Source organism: Bufo bufo, chromosome 1, assembly GCF_905171765.1.
Source record: "Bufo bufo chromosome 1, aBufBuf1.1, whole genome shotgun sequence".
Lineage (NCBI taxonomy): Eukaryota > Metazoa > Chordata > Amphibia > Anura > Bufonidae > Bufo > Bufo bufo.
Genome location: NC_053389.1, coordinates 180,819,543 through 180,835,699, shown reverse-complemented (window position 1 = coordinate 180,835,699; position 16,157 = coordinate 180,819,543). Strand labels below are relative to the sequence as shown.

Genomic DNA, 16,157 nt, shown 5'->3' with positions numbered 1-16,157 from the left:
ATTTTACACTCTGGTAGCATCACCTGCATTTTTTTGATTTTTATTAGAGATGAGTGAAGTTTTAAAAAATTTGATTTGGCCGCTTCACCAAATTTCTTCAAGAAATTAGCTTTGTGACGAATTAATTTGTCACAAAGTGCATTAAATCAGGTGTTTGCGGGCCTGCAGTTAAACTTTAGGGAGAATGTATCTCAGTATACATCACTGTGCATTGCAGCAACATGCATAGCTAGTCGTTTCTGGTAGCGAAACGGTTAGTGTGGTTCAATATGACAGACAGGTCTTGTATACGGACGTGTGCATCATTGTGCAGGCCAACAGTCCTAGCTAATCCCTAGCTTAACTAAAAAAAGCATAGAGCAGCCTTCAGTGGAGCAAAAATAAAGAAATAAATAAAACAGCGCATCCCTGCAGAGCTGTGTCCCAATGACTCTTTAGTGGAACTAAATAAGGACATGGAGGCAGCACCAATAAAGTATTTGAGAAAAAAAAAAGATTCTTTTAATCCAGTTTGTGGCAGTACAAACACGTGTGTTAGAATCCTTTCTGTTAGCTGTAGAATGACTGTACTAGGCTTAGTTCAAACGTCAGTTATTTGGCCAGTTATTCTTATCAGTTATTGACAGCCCAAAAGCAGGTGCGGGTCAAAACCACAGAAAAGGTGAAGATCTATTCATGATACCTAATCCAAGAATAGGCTTTGTTCCTGAATTTGCATCACATTAAGTGATGAAAATAACAGACCAAATAACTGAAGTGTGAGCTCAGCCTTACAGGTCACTGTTAACGTCAGGTTTAATTTTTCAGCATAGACTGTGCAGTGGCCCAAGATTCAAATAGTGGCCCCATGACAGTAGTGAGGGTGCCAACAGTAAGGTTGTGTTCACATGACTGTTTATTTTTCAGTTCTTCTGTGCCATCAGAAGATCAGCCTAAAAAAGCGAATCCCGTATTTTGAGCATCCACCTTCAAACTGTCAGTATTAGGTCTGCATTTGATCAGTATTTCTAAGGCAAAAAGAGGAGTGGGTCTAAAACAGAGATAAAATGTGATGGAAATATTTGCCTGTTCTACGTATTGGCTGATCATGATCAAATCCTGATGCAAAATTCTGACCGTGTGATAGAGCCCTCATGCTCAATTTGCATGAGATTTGGTCATTTGCATCTGAAATTGGTTTTATTCAGATGGAAAAGAAATCCTGCACTGCATGCAGGATTTGGTCAGTTTTTTGCATCAATATTAGGAAATATTTTCATGTTTTCTGTATTTTGGACCCATTCCTGCTTTTGGCTTCCAAATCATGGTCAAATCCTGATGCAAAATACTGACTGTGTGATAGGGGCCTTATGGACGCTCAGACGACAGGACCCCTATTTTTTGTTATTTTTCTGTTCTTCTCATGGATTAGAAGAACAGAAAAATAAACGGTGATGTCAACCTGGCCAAACAGGGACCCTAGTGGCCCCATATAGCATGAAGAGTCACAATAGTGGCCCTGGAACAGAGTTGGGAGGGTGGCAACAGCATGAAGAGTCACAATCGTGCCCCCGGAACAGTGTGAAGAGATGGGGCAACAACAGTGGCAGTAACAACACTAGATGGTGGCAGATCACAGAAGGAGCAGATGGCAGTAGAGGCACCAGGCGTGTGGAATCAGCTGAAAAATCTACACATAAATCCCAACAGGGAGAAAAAGACATATAAAGGCTGAAACAATATATTAAATAAATAATTTTATTGCCACATAAATATATATATAAACAAATTATAATACAAAAATGGGGCAAGAACATCAAATTATGGAATGATCTCCACAAATGCTGCACTAAGTGTAGAGCCCTCCACATAAGCACGCTCCCACAAAAGATGAAAGTACATGTAGATAACACAGGGGTTAACAGAACTGTAACAATCCATGCAGTAATACAAAAACTGGGGTGAAAATCCTACGCAGTGGAACCAGCACTGCGGTGGAGATGGGATTAGACCCCAACTTAAAAATCTCTTTGCTCCCCAGTCATTATAGGACACAGAGAGGAGGAGGAGGAAACCACAGTAACACACCTAATATAGGGTGTTGATGTCATTAGACCACACCCCTTCTCATTACAGAGATGCACATCACCTAATATGCTTAATTGGTAGTAGGCTTTCGAGCCTATACAGCTTGGAGTAAGACAACATGCATAAAGAGGATGATGTGGTCAAAATACTCATTTGCCTAATAATTCTGCACGCAGTGTATATTAGATCAACTGTTGACAATGAGTCTGGTGCACAGTAAGAATATGTATTTTGGAACAGATTATGTATTTATGGCACAGCAAGTAACTTAGATAAACGTGCCTATATATTAGACCGCCTGCTGACATTGAGTCTGATGCACAGTAAGTCCAGGTATAACAGAACAGATTAAGTATAAATGGTGCAGCAATTGTACTAGATAAATGTGCCTATATAGTAGACCATCTTTTGACAATGAGTCTGACTCACAGTATGTCTATGTATGCCAGAACAAATTAAGTATACAGTGTCTTGCAAAAGTATTCACCCCCCTTGACTTTTTTCGTATTTTGTTGCCTCACAACTTGGAATTAACATGGATTGTTACATGGATTAATTTACAGAACATGCCCACAACTTTGAAGATGTTTGTTCTTGCTTTTATTGTGAAGCAAAAAACAAATAGGATGAAATAACAGAAAAAGTGAATGTGCATAACTATTCACACCCCTAAAGTCAATACACTGTAGAACCACCTTTTGCGGCAATCACAGGTCAAAGTCGTTTTGGATAAGTCTCTATGAGCTTGCCATATCTTACCACTGGAATTCTTGTCCATTCCTCCTTGCAAAACTGCTCCAGCTCCTTCAAATTGGATGGTTTGCGCTTGTGAACAGCAATCTTTAAGTCTGACCACAGATTTCCTATTGAATTGAGATCTGGGCTTTGACTAGGACATTCCAACACATTTACATATTTCCTCTTAAACCACTCAAGTGTTGCTTTAGCACTGTGTTTGGGGTCATTGTCCTGCTTGAAAGTGAACCTCTGTCCTAGCCTTAAATCACGCACAGAGTGGTACAGGTTTTGCTCAAGAATATCCCTGTATTTAGCACCATCTATCTTTCCCTCAACTCTGACTAGTTTCCCAGTCCCGGCTGCTGAAAAACATCCCCACAGAATGATGCTGCCACCACCATGTTTCACTGTGGGGATGGTGTTCTTTGGGTGATGTAATGTGTTGGGTTTGCGCCAGACATAGCGTTTTCTTTGATGGCTGAAAAATGCAATTTTAGTCTCATCAGACCAAAGCACCTTCCTTCATACATTTTGGGAGTCTCCTACATGTCTATTCGCAAACTCACAATGTACCTTTTTGTTTTATGCTGAAAGTAATGGCTTTCTTCAGGCCACTCTGCCATAAAGCGCAACTCTATGGAGCGTATGGCTTATTGTCGTCCTATGTACAGATACTCCAGTTTCTGCTGTGGAACTCTGCAGCTCCTCCAGGGTTACCTTAGGTCTCTGTGCTGCCTCTCTGATTAATGCCCACCTTGCCTCTTGGCAGGTTTGCTGTTGTGCCATGTTCTTTCCATTTAGTTATGATACATTTGATGGTGCTCCTGGGGATCATCAAAGATTTGGATATTTTTTTATAATCTAACCCTGACTTGTACTTCTCAACAACATTGTCCCTTACCTGTTTGGAGAGTTCCTTGGTCTTCATGGCAGTGTTTGGTTAGTGATGTCTCTTGCTTAGGTGTTGCAGCCTCTGGGGCCTTTCAAAATAGGTGTGTATATATAATGACAGATCATGTGACACTTAGATTGCACACAGGTGGACATCATTTCACTAATTATGTGACTTCTGAAGGTAATTGGTTGCACCAGAGCTTTTTATGGGCTTCCTAACAAAGGGGGTGAATACATACGCACATGCCAATTTTCTGTTTTCTATTTCTAAACAATAGTTTTATTTATATGTTTTTCTCATTTCACTTCACCAACTTAGACTATTGTGTTCTGATCCATCACATAAAATTCAGATTAACAAAACATTGAACTTAGGGCTGTAATGTAGCAAAACACGAAAAAATTCATACTTTTGCAAGGCATTGTAAATGGCGCAGAAAGTGTACTAGATAAATGTGCCTATATATTAGACCACCTGCTGACATTGAGTCTATGTATAACAGAACAGATTAAAGGGTTTTTCTCACTTCAGCAAATAGTATTTATCATGTAGAGAAAGTTAAAGGGGTTATTCAAGTTATATTTATTGATGACCTATCCTCAGGATGGGTCATCAATATCAGATTGGCGGGGGTCCGACACCCGGCACCCCCGCCGATCAGCTGTTTGAAGAGGAGGCACGCGTCGTGCCAGCGCTGCCTCCTCTTCATTGTTTAGCTTCTCGCCGTTGCATCTGCAGCGGTGAGTAGCTGTAATTACACCTAAGCCATCCCATTCATTTCAATGGGACAGATCGCTCCTATACACTTGTATAAAAGCGACCCGTACCATTGAAATGAATGGGACGGCTTGGGTGTAATTACACCTGCTAACCGCTGCAGATGCTACGGCGAGAAGGTAAACAATAAAGAGGAGGCGGCGCTGGCACGGGGCGCGCCTCCTCTTCAAACAGCTGATCGGCGGGCATGCCGGGTGTCGGACCCCCGCCGATCTGATATTCATATAATCCAGGAAACAGGTCAGCACTTCACCTTTGTGTGCACGCTGCACGGGGAAGGAGCAATTTCCAGTAGATGCAAATGATGAATCCCAGCAGCTGTGTCTATTGTAGAATAAACTTCTTTTTATTTCTTCATAAAGCAGAAAATCCTACAACCAGGATGCATTTCGGCATACAAGCCTTTTTCAACAGGTACATCCAAAAAATAAATTAAAGCTTATAAAGGGTCTAGTACCGCCCATTAGTGATGTCTCCACCCTTTTTGGTGGATGGTATTTTAAATAATTAATCAATCAATTAGTAACCAAGTAACAACAAGTGAAACAAAGTAACATATGGCACAGGTTACATTCTACCTTGTTGAAGAATCTATAAGTCCTTTTCATCACAAGGCAGCGGTCTAAAAAGAATACATGAAAAGTATATTGAGTGTATATATGTATTTCACATATTGACAACAAAATCTCATAAATGTGTGACTTCATACTCCCTATTAAGTCCCCTTGGGTGCAGTGTATCCAGGGTATGGATCCAAAAAGCCTCTCTTCTAAGGAGAAGCTTTTTGATATCCCCCCTCTCCTTGGTCTCTTCACCTGTTCTAATACTTGAAAACGCAATTGTGCAACAGTATGTTTGTGTTTCTCAAAATGACATGGAACCGGTAGCATACGTTTTTTTGTCCTAATATCAGATTTATGTTTACTGATACGATCCTTCACTGCCTGCATTGTCTCACCCACATATAATAGGCCACAAGGACATTTAATAAGGTATATAACATTTGCAGAATCACAGGTAAAAAAAACTTTTACTCCAAAACTTTTACCAGTATGTGGCTGATGACATTTTTTTTTTTGGATGTACCTGTTGAAAAAGGCTTGTATGCCGAAACGCGTCCTGGGTGTAGGACTTTCTGCTTTATGAAGAAATAAAAAGAAGTTTATTCTACAATAGACACAGCTGCTGGGATTCATCATTTGGATCTGATATTTATGACCTATTCTGAGGATAGGGCATCAATAAATATAACTTGGATAACCCATTTAATACAAAGTAGTTGTTAATATACTTTGATTGTCCATATTGCTTCCTTTGCTGGCTAGATTAGGTTCTCCATCACATTATACATTGCTCGTTTCCATGTTTCACCACCCTCTAATCCAGCAGCAATGGCCGTGCTTGCACACTACAGAAAAAAGTACTGGACTATGGGTACTCCCGCAGTCCCAGCCACCAGAGAGACCTGCACTTTTTCTATATAGTGCAGGCACAGCCACCTCTGCTGAAGTACAGGGTGGTGGTAACCATGGAAATGAGCACTGTATAATGGGATGGAAAAATGAATCTAGCCAGCAAAGTAGGCAAAATGAACAATCAAAGAAATTAGTAAGTGCCTTGTATTAACTTTCTCCACATTATAAATGCCATTTGTTAAAGTGAGAAAACCCCTTTAATGGCGCAGCAAGTAAACTAGAAAAACGCTGTGAGGAATATGGATTATCATTTGCTCGCAGCCCTGATTGTCATTTGATTCACCTTTTGGCATGTACACAGTCAGTGTACATGCAAAATATGTTCTCATGCCCCCAGCCATCTGCTGTCAGCTAGCAAGGGAGAAAGCCCCAGGGGTCCAGGCTTCAAGGAGGCCCCAGGTGGATAAAGTCACATCTCAACCAGCCAGTTTGAAGGCAAGCTAATCCTGCAGGAAACCCCCCAGTAGGAGGTCTCAGCCCTTGCCCAGGATCAATGATACTTCCCAGACATTTTGGCACCTACATTTTATAAGGAATTATGAATCGTTCGTCCATCCCAGGCATAATTCGGTTATCTTTTTGCGATCCTGGGGCAAAGCCAAACATCCACGTGGTCCTGGCTTGATGCTAGGATGCCTGGGAGAGGAGATATACATATCTCCCCACAGAAACCAAATAACGGTACCATACTTGGACTCTAGTTGTAGCCAGAACCCAGGCGGATCAATTGGGCCCGGAACCATCTTCCTGCGACATTCTGGTCTGGGGCTATGAGCCCTAAGGGGTTTTATGGGTCATTTTCTGCCAGCACCAGAGAAGGAGGAGTGGACCCTACTCATAGGCGGGGAGGGGAGCGGCCCGCGTCTTTTATAAAAGGGGTCACATTGTGCCAATGTGTTTGGAGAGACCTGGAACGAGCTGACATCACTTCCCCCACGTGACTGCAGCCAAGGACTATTCCACCATTATAACCCAAAGGAACTTTCATTCTCCCGGTAACTGACTTTTGCTCTGCTTAACCCTGTTGTACCTATATCACCTGTATCTGTAACCTCAGACCACTGTATATATTCTCTGTGTATATTGTGTCATCTAGTGTGCCCTTAAGGCGATTAAATATATAATTTAATCTTGTGCTATCTTGTATCTCGATCACGAATCCCCACGTCCGTGTTTGGGCCTAGTTATAAGCTACCGCAAGTTGGTTTCTCACCCTATATAATCCCGTTAGTGGACCAGGCTTATATCAAACGAGAAGCTGGTGGTAGATTTCCCGGGCTGAGGACGCGCTGTTTCACTGCGGCAGTGAAAAGGCTCTCCCAGCTTTTTGCCTCTCTGTACCCGCGTGAACAAGAGGTGTCTGTGTAAACTCTACAAAGCTGACCTTACCTGCTCTTCTGGAGGGCGTAACGTCACGCTTTGGTAACCCGTGACCATACCACGTCTCGTGAGCTCGAAGTAGGTGATCTCAAGCAGGCATGAGGTCTGGTATTCGTCACAAACACGACTATATATTAGACCTCCTAGTTACTATGAGTTTGATGCACAGTAAGTCTATGTATAACAGAACAGGTTAAGTCTTAATGGGCAGAGCAGGTGAACTAGATAAACACACCTATATATTAGACTGCCTGTTGACAATAAGTCTGACGCATATTAAGCCTATGTATAACAGAACAGACTAAGTATTAATGGTGCACCGAGTGAACTAGATAAATGCGCCTATATATAGATCGCCTATTGACAATTAGTCTGATGCAAAGTAAGTCTATGTATAACAGATTAAGTATAAATGGCGCAGCAGGTGAACTAGATAAACACGGCTATATATTAGGCCGCCTGTTGACAATGAGTCTGATCCACAGTAAGTCTATGTATAACAACAGATTAAGAATGAATGGCGCACCAGTTGAACAAGATGCACAGGATGATTACACTGAGCTTGCACTGGCCCTCCACTGTCCCTGCAATCTTCTTATGCTCTCCCCACAGGGTCTAAAAACTCTCCCTACACTCTCCCTGCACTGTCTCTCACTTTATTCTACAATTAAAAGTTCTCTAAAACACTGTCCCTTGCATTTGATACGTCTCTCCCTATGCTCATTTCATAGTGAAATGGGGGCGACCACGCGGGATGAGGCTTTTATAGGTCTGTGACATCAAAGAGGATGGCTATTTGTTCATTGGCTGGCTGCACAGCATTATGGGGCATATCAAGTTCCCTGGTTTCTTACTTTGACTTTGTAACACGTTTAGCTGCCATGTTAGGAAAAAGAAAAATCGTTATCACAAAGCCCAAGAAAATTCAGATTCGTGGCAAATCAATTTTTTCTTCAAATTCAGATCCAGTTCCACTTTGTGAACTTCGATTTGCTCAACACTACTTTTGATCAACGTTCCTCTGCATTTAGTGGTGGACTAACATGCTCAGCAATTTCTCTGCTCTCTTCTCGTCTGAATGTGAGATCTCATAGAGAAGCAGTTAAAGCAGTCCAGACATCTATTATTCATCCATCCCTTAAAGTATTTAGCTATATCTCTCTTTAGACATTGCTGAAGGAAATTGTAGCGGCATTATGTACGTACCATATGTATCTCTGGTAAAAAAAAAAAAAAGCTTTATTGGACAAATTCAAGTAATTAAAAACATGACAGACCTGGAGGTTTCAAATATGTATGAGAGCCTTCCCCCACAGCACAATGCACAATATAGTCAAATAGGTCAAATATTCAAATAAATAAGATATATAGGGTACTATAAAGAGATACCAATAATAAATATCAAATAATAGATGAAATCTGTGTAGTTAGTACTCACTATACCCCAATATATAAATACCAAAATTGAATACATTTTACTAAGAAAAGCTCATAGGTAATGTGACATCACATGTTTAAAAGCCAACAAAGTGCTAATGCAAGAGTAAATAATATATATAGTGAAATAAAAGTACCACAACCTGTTATAGTAAAATAAAGAGTTTGAGTGCTGTGGGGCTGAACCCCACGTGTGTCGTTACCATGAATCATGCAGCTTCATCGACCCCTGATGAAGCTACATGATTCATGGCAGCAATATGCTTGCTGTTCAGCTCCACAGCACTCGGAAAAAGGTCTTTGCTTTACTATAACAGGTTGTATATTTATTAAATTTTGGTATTTATATACCCTCAGTTAGTGAGTACTTCTAAAACACATTTCTTCTATTATTTGATATTTAATACTGGTATCTCTTTATACCCTATATGCAGTGGCCGGGTTTGAGCTGGCCCCAATTCTACGTTGGGTCCCCCGGACACAGTAGAGGTGTCACCACGTATTGCTGCTCTCTGGAAGAAATGGTAAGGCGTGGTGCACCCTAATGTTAATTAAGTCCAGAGAGCCAGGGTCTGCAGTAAACCAGTGTCCTTTTTTTATGTAAGGAATTCAAGAGCAAAACAATACAGGCAAGACACTGAGCTGGCTTCTCCAGTCTCTTCCAGGCAGAAGAAGGTTGTATGCTGAGAAAAGGTCTGCAGTAGCTGCCCCTTTCTCTCTCAGAAGGCTGGTACCCTGGCCTGATGGTCCAGGGTCTGTGGCTCAGTCGTCTGGCTGGAGCACTGGTCAACGGGCTGGTAACCAGGTTACTGTGGCTCAGCATCCCCAACTATATATATATATAAGGGACTATTTTGTATGTAGAGGAGGAAGGGGTTAACAATAGCTAAGTGTAATGCACCCTGGAGGATCAGGTGCTTGATTGTCATGTGACAAGCTGCTGCCCACGCACAGAAAGGAAAGAAAGTCCTCCAAATATGTGAGTTAAAAAAAGTTTTACATTTGTGGGATAACACCAACAGGCACTTTAATGCTGTCTATTTTGTAAAGTTATTCATTTCAATGTTCTGAATAGCTGTTTTTGTGTTTACCTAAGTGAGAGAGAAAAGACGGAAAAACAGGAAAAGTTGAAGGACAAGAAAAAAGAAGACGATGACCCCATGGCAGGAATCCCTCCACATGTCTTGGAAATATTGAAGAATGCTAAACCAAGCGAGTACGAAAAAATTGCCTTCCAGCATGGTATCACTGATCTCAGAGGAATGCTGAAACATCTCAAGAAAAAGAAAGTTCAAGTACAGAAACAGGATGGTATGTATGAGGTTTGCTGGTGACTGTGGGGATTTAATGCTAGACTTCAATTAAATGGGTATATTTCCACAAGCGATTTTCTGGAAAAACCACTGATCCGTTCTAGGTGTGGATTGTGAACTTAAAGTGACCTTGGAAATATAATAAAAGTGCCGAATTGCCAGAAGGCAGTGCCAACACAAGTAGGTGGAGTCAGGAAACTGTTAGACATTACATTGGTGGTAGGTGTGATCAAAGCAAACAGGCAGTATGGGTGTCTAATGAACAAGTAAGGGTAGGTTCACACTAGCGTTAGGGATTCCGTTATGGCTTTCCGTTATAACATGGTTTTAATGGAAAATAATGGAATTCCCAGACAGAATGCAAAATGGAAGCCTTTAAAAGACATTCCGTTTGCTTTCCGTCCTAATAGAAGTCTATGGGAAAGCATAATGGATCCGTCTGGGTCCCGTTATGCAAGACCGAAAACAAAGTCCTGTCGACAGGACTTTGTTTTGCGTCTTGCATAACGGGACCCAGACGGATCAGTTTTGATGCCCATAGACTTTTATTAGGACGGAGAGCAAACGGAATGGCTTTTAAAGGCTTCTGTATACAAGTCTACGGGCAGAAGAACGGATCCGTCCTTCGTCTTATGGTTTCTGTTATTTTCCGTTATAACCATGTTATAATGGAAATCTATAACGGAATCCCTAACGCTAGTGTGAACCCACCCTAAGGAAGGCAGAAATGTATCATAAATTGTCATTCTGCAGACATAAACTCAGTAGCCGATTGCAGTATAGTACAGTCGTTTTAAAAAATGTGATGAACACAATGTGGAAAGTTTGGTAAACTTAAATTACATTGCCATGCTGTGATTTCTGCAATGGATTTAACCGTTTGCCATGTCAATTCAGAAGTCTGTGGCAAATTCGCAGCCTCAACACCACAAAATCCACAGCAGAGCTTTTGTGCAGAATATCCGCAGCAAACCTGGCAAGTGTGGCCATATTTGCTGGTAAGTTGATAGTGGCAATCTGTGTCACACTGAGAGTGATAATACCAGAGATGATGAGAAGAACAGCAAGATAATTTTTATAGCACTGACACTCCAGTCGGCCAGATCATATACAGCTTGGTATATACACATATTATACAGTACCCACCATGCCAATCATTGAGGCAGGCAGGTAGCCCTAAGGTCACTCATGGTGGAGCATGGGAAACACAGAAGAGTAGGGAATAAAAACACTGTAAGGCTTGTCATTGCTCAGCATCAGGACCCTTTTATTCATCATGCCATTACGCTAGTAGCTTCAAGTCCTTCCATACTTGTTCGTGACTGTGGAAGATCTATTACATTATTAATAACAGGATGGGCCTGGAGAGGGCACCAGCAGCCTATTCTGCATGAGCCTACTAGGAATTTTGTTTGTCTATTGCCATTTCACCCTGGTCCATGCAAAAGACACATTCATTTAAAAAAAAATGGACTACATGCAGACTCCATTCGTGTGTAGTCTGTTTCAAAACAAATCCATGTTCACTGCCAGGAACACTGTTAAGTTTACTATTAACTATCAGTAATAGGGCTCACAATCATTTAGTTAATAGGTGCTCATATCAGACAGGATTCAGAACGTATGTTTTCTGGTACGGTGACTATGTTAAAACCTATTAAGTCCTTAATTATACCAACATCTGGCATTGCCGAGAGTCCTGAGGTCCCCATACAAATTAGATTGTCGGCTGGCCTGTCAAAAGTGATGGGTTCAGCTGATATTTATCCCTAATATGTATGGCCATGTAAGGGTCCATTAAAACGTCCGTATGTGTTTTGCATTTTGCGGACCGCACATCGCCGGCACTCTCATGGAAAATGCCTTTTCTAGTCCGCAATTGCAGACAAGAATAGGACATGTTCTACTGTATTTTTTTTGCGGAACGGAAGTGCGGATCTGGAAGTGCGGATCCGCAAATGCAGATGCGGACAGCACATTCCGACCCCATTGAAAATGAATGAGTCCGCACCTGTTCCGCAAAATTGCGGAACGGATGCGGACCCATTTTGCGGATGTTCTTTTCAAACTTGCTCTTTAGCTTTGAACTGGAGTGGAGAGAAAGCCACTGCTAGACACCTCTGGTGTTTTGTTATCTCCTCAAGAACAAAAGTATTGAGGTGATAAAAGCCAACTTTCTTTTCAAAATCTGTTTATTGTTTTTAGTGTTGATAGAGCACCAAAATGCTCGGATGTGGAAGTCAATGGGAGAACCCGAGCATTAAACCAGGCACCCCCTGCTCTGAAGAGGGAAGGGTGTCTGGTTCATAGGAAAAGGTCAGAAATTGATGGAAACACCACTGAAATGGTTCGGGAACAGCATGGGGAGGATGTCCGGATGCATCTTGGACTCCCAGGTCGCTGCTGGGAATGATGTTGTCCGAGTAGTACGCCACTTTCACAGACTGACAATAATATGCTCAAAACCGAAGATTATATCAATTTTAGAGAAAAAATTGCTAGGAAACATTCTTTCCTGTATATTTACTTGTATACAAAAATTATGATTGATGGCCTGCTAGTGACCCTCAAAAACATTCGGAGCAAGGGCCTGCTGGTGACCCTCTAAAACATTACGGGCTAGGGCCTGCTGCTGAGCTGACCATCTAAAACATTAGAGTTGAGGGTCTGCTGCAGAGCTGACTCTCTAAAACATTAGGGGCGAGTGCCTGCTGCTGACCTGAGCATCAAAGAACTTATGGGCGAGTGCCTGCTGCTGAGCTGACCATTGAAAAAATTATAGGCGAGTGTCTGTTGCTTAGCTAACCATTGAAAAAATTATGGGCGAGGGCCTGCTGGTGAGCTGACCCTGTAAAACATTATGGTTAAGGGCCTGCTGGTGAGCTGACCCTCAAAAACATTATATGCGAGGGCCTGCAGGTAAGCTGACCCTCTAAAAGATTGTAGGTGAGGGTCTGCAGGTGAGCTGACCCTCTAAAAGATTGTAGTTGAGGGCCTGCTGGTTAGCTGACCCTCTAAAAGATCGTAGATGCGGGCCTGCTGTTGAGCTGACCCTGTAAAACATTATGGTTGAGGGCCTGCTGGTGAGCTAACCCTCAAAAACATTATATGTGAGGGGCTGCAGGTGAGCTGACCCTCTAAAATATTGTAGGTAAGGGGGCCTGCAGGTGAGCTGACCCTCTAAAAGATTGTAGGTGAAGGCCTGCTGGTGAGCTGACCCTCTAAAAGATTGTAGGTGAGGGCATGCTGGTGAACTGACCCTGTAAAACATTATGGTTGAGTGCCTGCTGGTGAGCTAACCCTCAAAAACATTATATGCCAAGACCTGCAGGTGAGCTCATCCTCTAAAAGATTTTAGGTGAGGGCCTGCAGGTGAGATGACCCTCTAAAAGATTGTAGGTAAGGGGCTGCTGGTGAGCTGACCGTCTAAAATATTACAACCAAGGGCCTGCAGGTGAGCTGACCCTCTAAAACATTATTTGCGAGGGCCTGCAGGTGAGCTGACCCTCTACAACATTAGGAGCGAGGGCAGACTAATGAGCATGTTGATATGATGGAAGAGGAAGAGGACAAGAAAAGGAAGATTGAACGATATACTCTTTTTTGTGGTGGAAGGAGTGCATGGGAATACGGTGTATTCAGTACATTATAAAAAAACACATTTAAAGTGCCTTTATGTTCAGTGGCTTTACTCTGGTGGAGTAGAGAAGTCAGGGGCAATCGAGGCCTAGTTCATTTTTATAAGAGTCAACCTGTCAGCATTTTCAGTTGACAGGCGGATGCGCTTATCAGTTATTATACCCCCAGCAGCACTAAATACCCGCTCTGACAAAACGCTGGCAGCAGGGCAGGCCAGCACCTCCAAGGCGTAGAGCGCCAGTTCGTGCCACGTCTCCAGCTTGGACACCGAGTAGTTGTAAGGCACAGAAGGATCATTGAGGACGCTGACACTGTCTGCTACGTACTCCTTCACCATCTTCCAAAAGTTTCCCTCCTTGTGACACTAGGCCGCGTACCAGGGTGAGGGTGCTGGCGGGGTGTCATGGTACTGTCCCAGGCTTTGCAGAGTGTTGCCTTGCCTTTGTTGGAACTGCTGTGTTTTCCCCTCATGCCCCCTCCTTGGTTCCCCAAGGAACTACGTACTCTGCCACCAGCGTTGTCAGCTGGAAATTTTTGGAGCAATTTTTCCACATGGACCTTCTGGTTTTGCTTAATTTTTCTCGTCCTCTCCACCACAGGAATGAGAGATGAGAAGTTCTCTTTGTAGCGGAGGTAGAGAAGGCTGAACACCCAGTAATCTGTGTTGTCTAAAATGCGTAAAATGCGTGGGTCACAGTTAAGGCAGCCTAACATAAAGTCAGCCATGTGTGCTAGAGTTCCAACAGACAAGACTTCACTGTCCTTATCAGGAGGATGACTCTCAATCTCCTCATCCTCTTCTTCAACCCATCCACGCTGAACAGATTGAATTAAACTTCCATGGGAACTACCCTCTGTAGTGGAGGAAACCGTCTCCTGCTCCTCCTTCTCCTCATCATCATCATCCAATTTGCGCTGAGAAGGCAAACTGAGGGTGGTCTGGCTATCACCTTGTGTAATGTCTTCCCCCATTTCCACCTCTTCCACATGCAAAGCGTCGGCCTTAATTGTGAACAGTGAGCATTTGAGTAGACACAGAAGTGGGATGATAACGCTGATAATAGCATTATCGCCGCTCACCATTTGTGTTGATCCCTCAAAGTTTCTAGGTCAGACATCCATGCCCACTCCTCGCTTGTGAAGAGCGGAAGCAGACTGAAAAGGCGACGACCATGTTGCAGCTGGTATTCCACTACTGCCCTCTGCTTCTCACAAAGCCTGGCCAACATGTGGAACGTGGAGTTCCAGTGCGTGCTCACGTCGCACAACAGTCGGTGAGCTGACAGTTGTGAGCGCTGCTGCAGCGTTACAGACCGGCGGAAACTGTCGATGACTTTCGAAAATGGGCTCACACGCGGCGCACCTTCACTAGTAGCTCAGGCAAATTGGGGTAGGTTTTGAGAAACCGCTGAACAAGTAAGTTGAAGACGTGGGCTAGGCATGGTATGTGTGTGAGCTTGCCGAGCTCCAAAGCCGCCACCAAGTTACGGCCATTATAAGACACAACCATGCCTGGTTCTAGGTGGAGTGGCAAGAGCCACAGCTCAGTCTGGTCTCTTATCCCCTGCCACAGCTCTGCAGCGGTGTGCTGTTTGTCACCTAAGAAGATCAGCTTAAGAACAGCCTGTTCACGCTTCCCCACTGCAGTGCTACACTGCTTCCAGCTACCGACTGATAGCTGACTGGTGCTGCAAGAGTATAATTCTGAGGTGGAAGTGGAGGAGGAGGTGGAGAAGGAGAAGTGGGGGTTGGAGCCACTAACCTAGGTGGTGGCGGAAACCCTGATGGAATTAGGGTCCACAATCCTTGGCGTCGGTAGCACCTGTGCCATCCCAGGGTACGACTTGCTCCCGGCCCCCACAACGTTCACCCAGTGTGCCGTCAGGGAAATGTAGCGTCCCTGGTTGAAAGCACTTGTCCATGTGTCAGTGGTTAAGTGGACCTTCCCAGTAACTGCGTTGGTCAGGGCACGGGTGATGTTACGGGACACATGCTGGTGTAAGGCAGGCACAGCACACCGTGAAAAATACTGGCGGCTGGGGACTGTGTAACGAGGGAGGACATCAGGCTTCGGAAGGCCTCAGTGTCCACAAGCCTAAATGGCAACATTTCCATGTCCAGTAATTTGGAAAGTTGCGCATTTAGTGCTATGGCCTGTGGGTGGGTGGCTGGGTATTTGCACTTGTGTTCTAATGCCTGCGGTAAGGACATTGTACTCTGCGCTGGGACACAGAGGTGGATGTGGTCGCTGATGGTGCTTGCGAAGGTCCAGGTGCAGAGCGGGAGGCATCCGGGGGGACTGGCCAGGGGACTGGCCAACACGTAACACAGGGGCCCGCCTTCTCCCTTTTGCCACCCCCCTGCCTCTTCCAGCCTGTTGTGGTGCTGCCTCAACCTCAGTTATTGACAACTGTGTCTCATCTTCATCATAAACCT

At 43.6% G+C, this 16,157-nt stretch overlaps 2 protein-coding genes across 6 annotated transcripts in view; both read left to right on the top strand.

The window, feature by feature from the left end:
• The window catches only part of LOC121001740 (myosin-binding protein C, fast-type-like), a 607,494-nt gene that overhangs the window by 139,241 nt on the left and 452,096 nt on the right, over window positions 1–16,157 (top strand). The window lies entirely within an intron of this gene.
• LOC121001720 (myosin-binding protein C, fast-type-like) overlaps window positions 1–16,157 on the top strand; it is a 272,071-nt gene that overhangs the window by 139,306 nt on the left and 116,608 nt on the right. For all 3 annotated transcript variants that reach the window (XM_040432923.1, XM_040432909.1, XM_040432918.1), the window contains one exon: window positions 9,866–10,080. In XM_040432923.1, coding sequence (XP_040288857.1) covers window positions 9,866–10,080 — 215 coding nt within the window. The remainder of the gene's footprint in view (window positions 1–9,865; window positions 10,081–16,157) is intronic.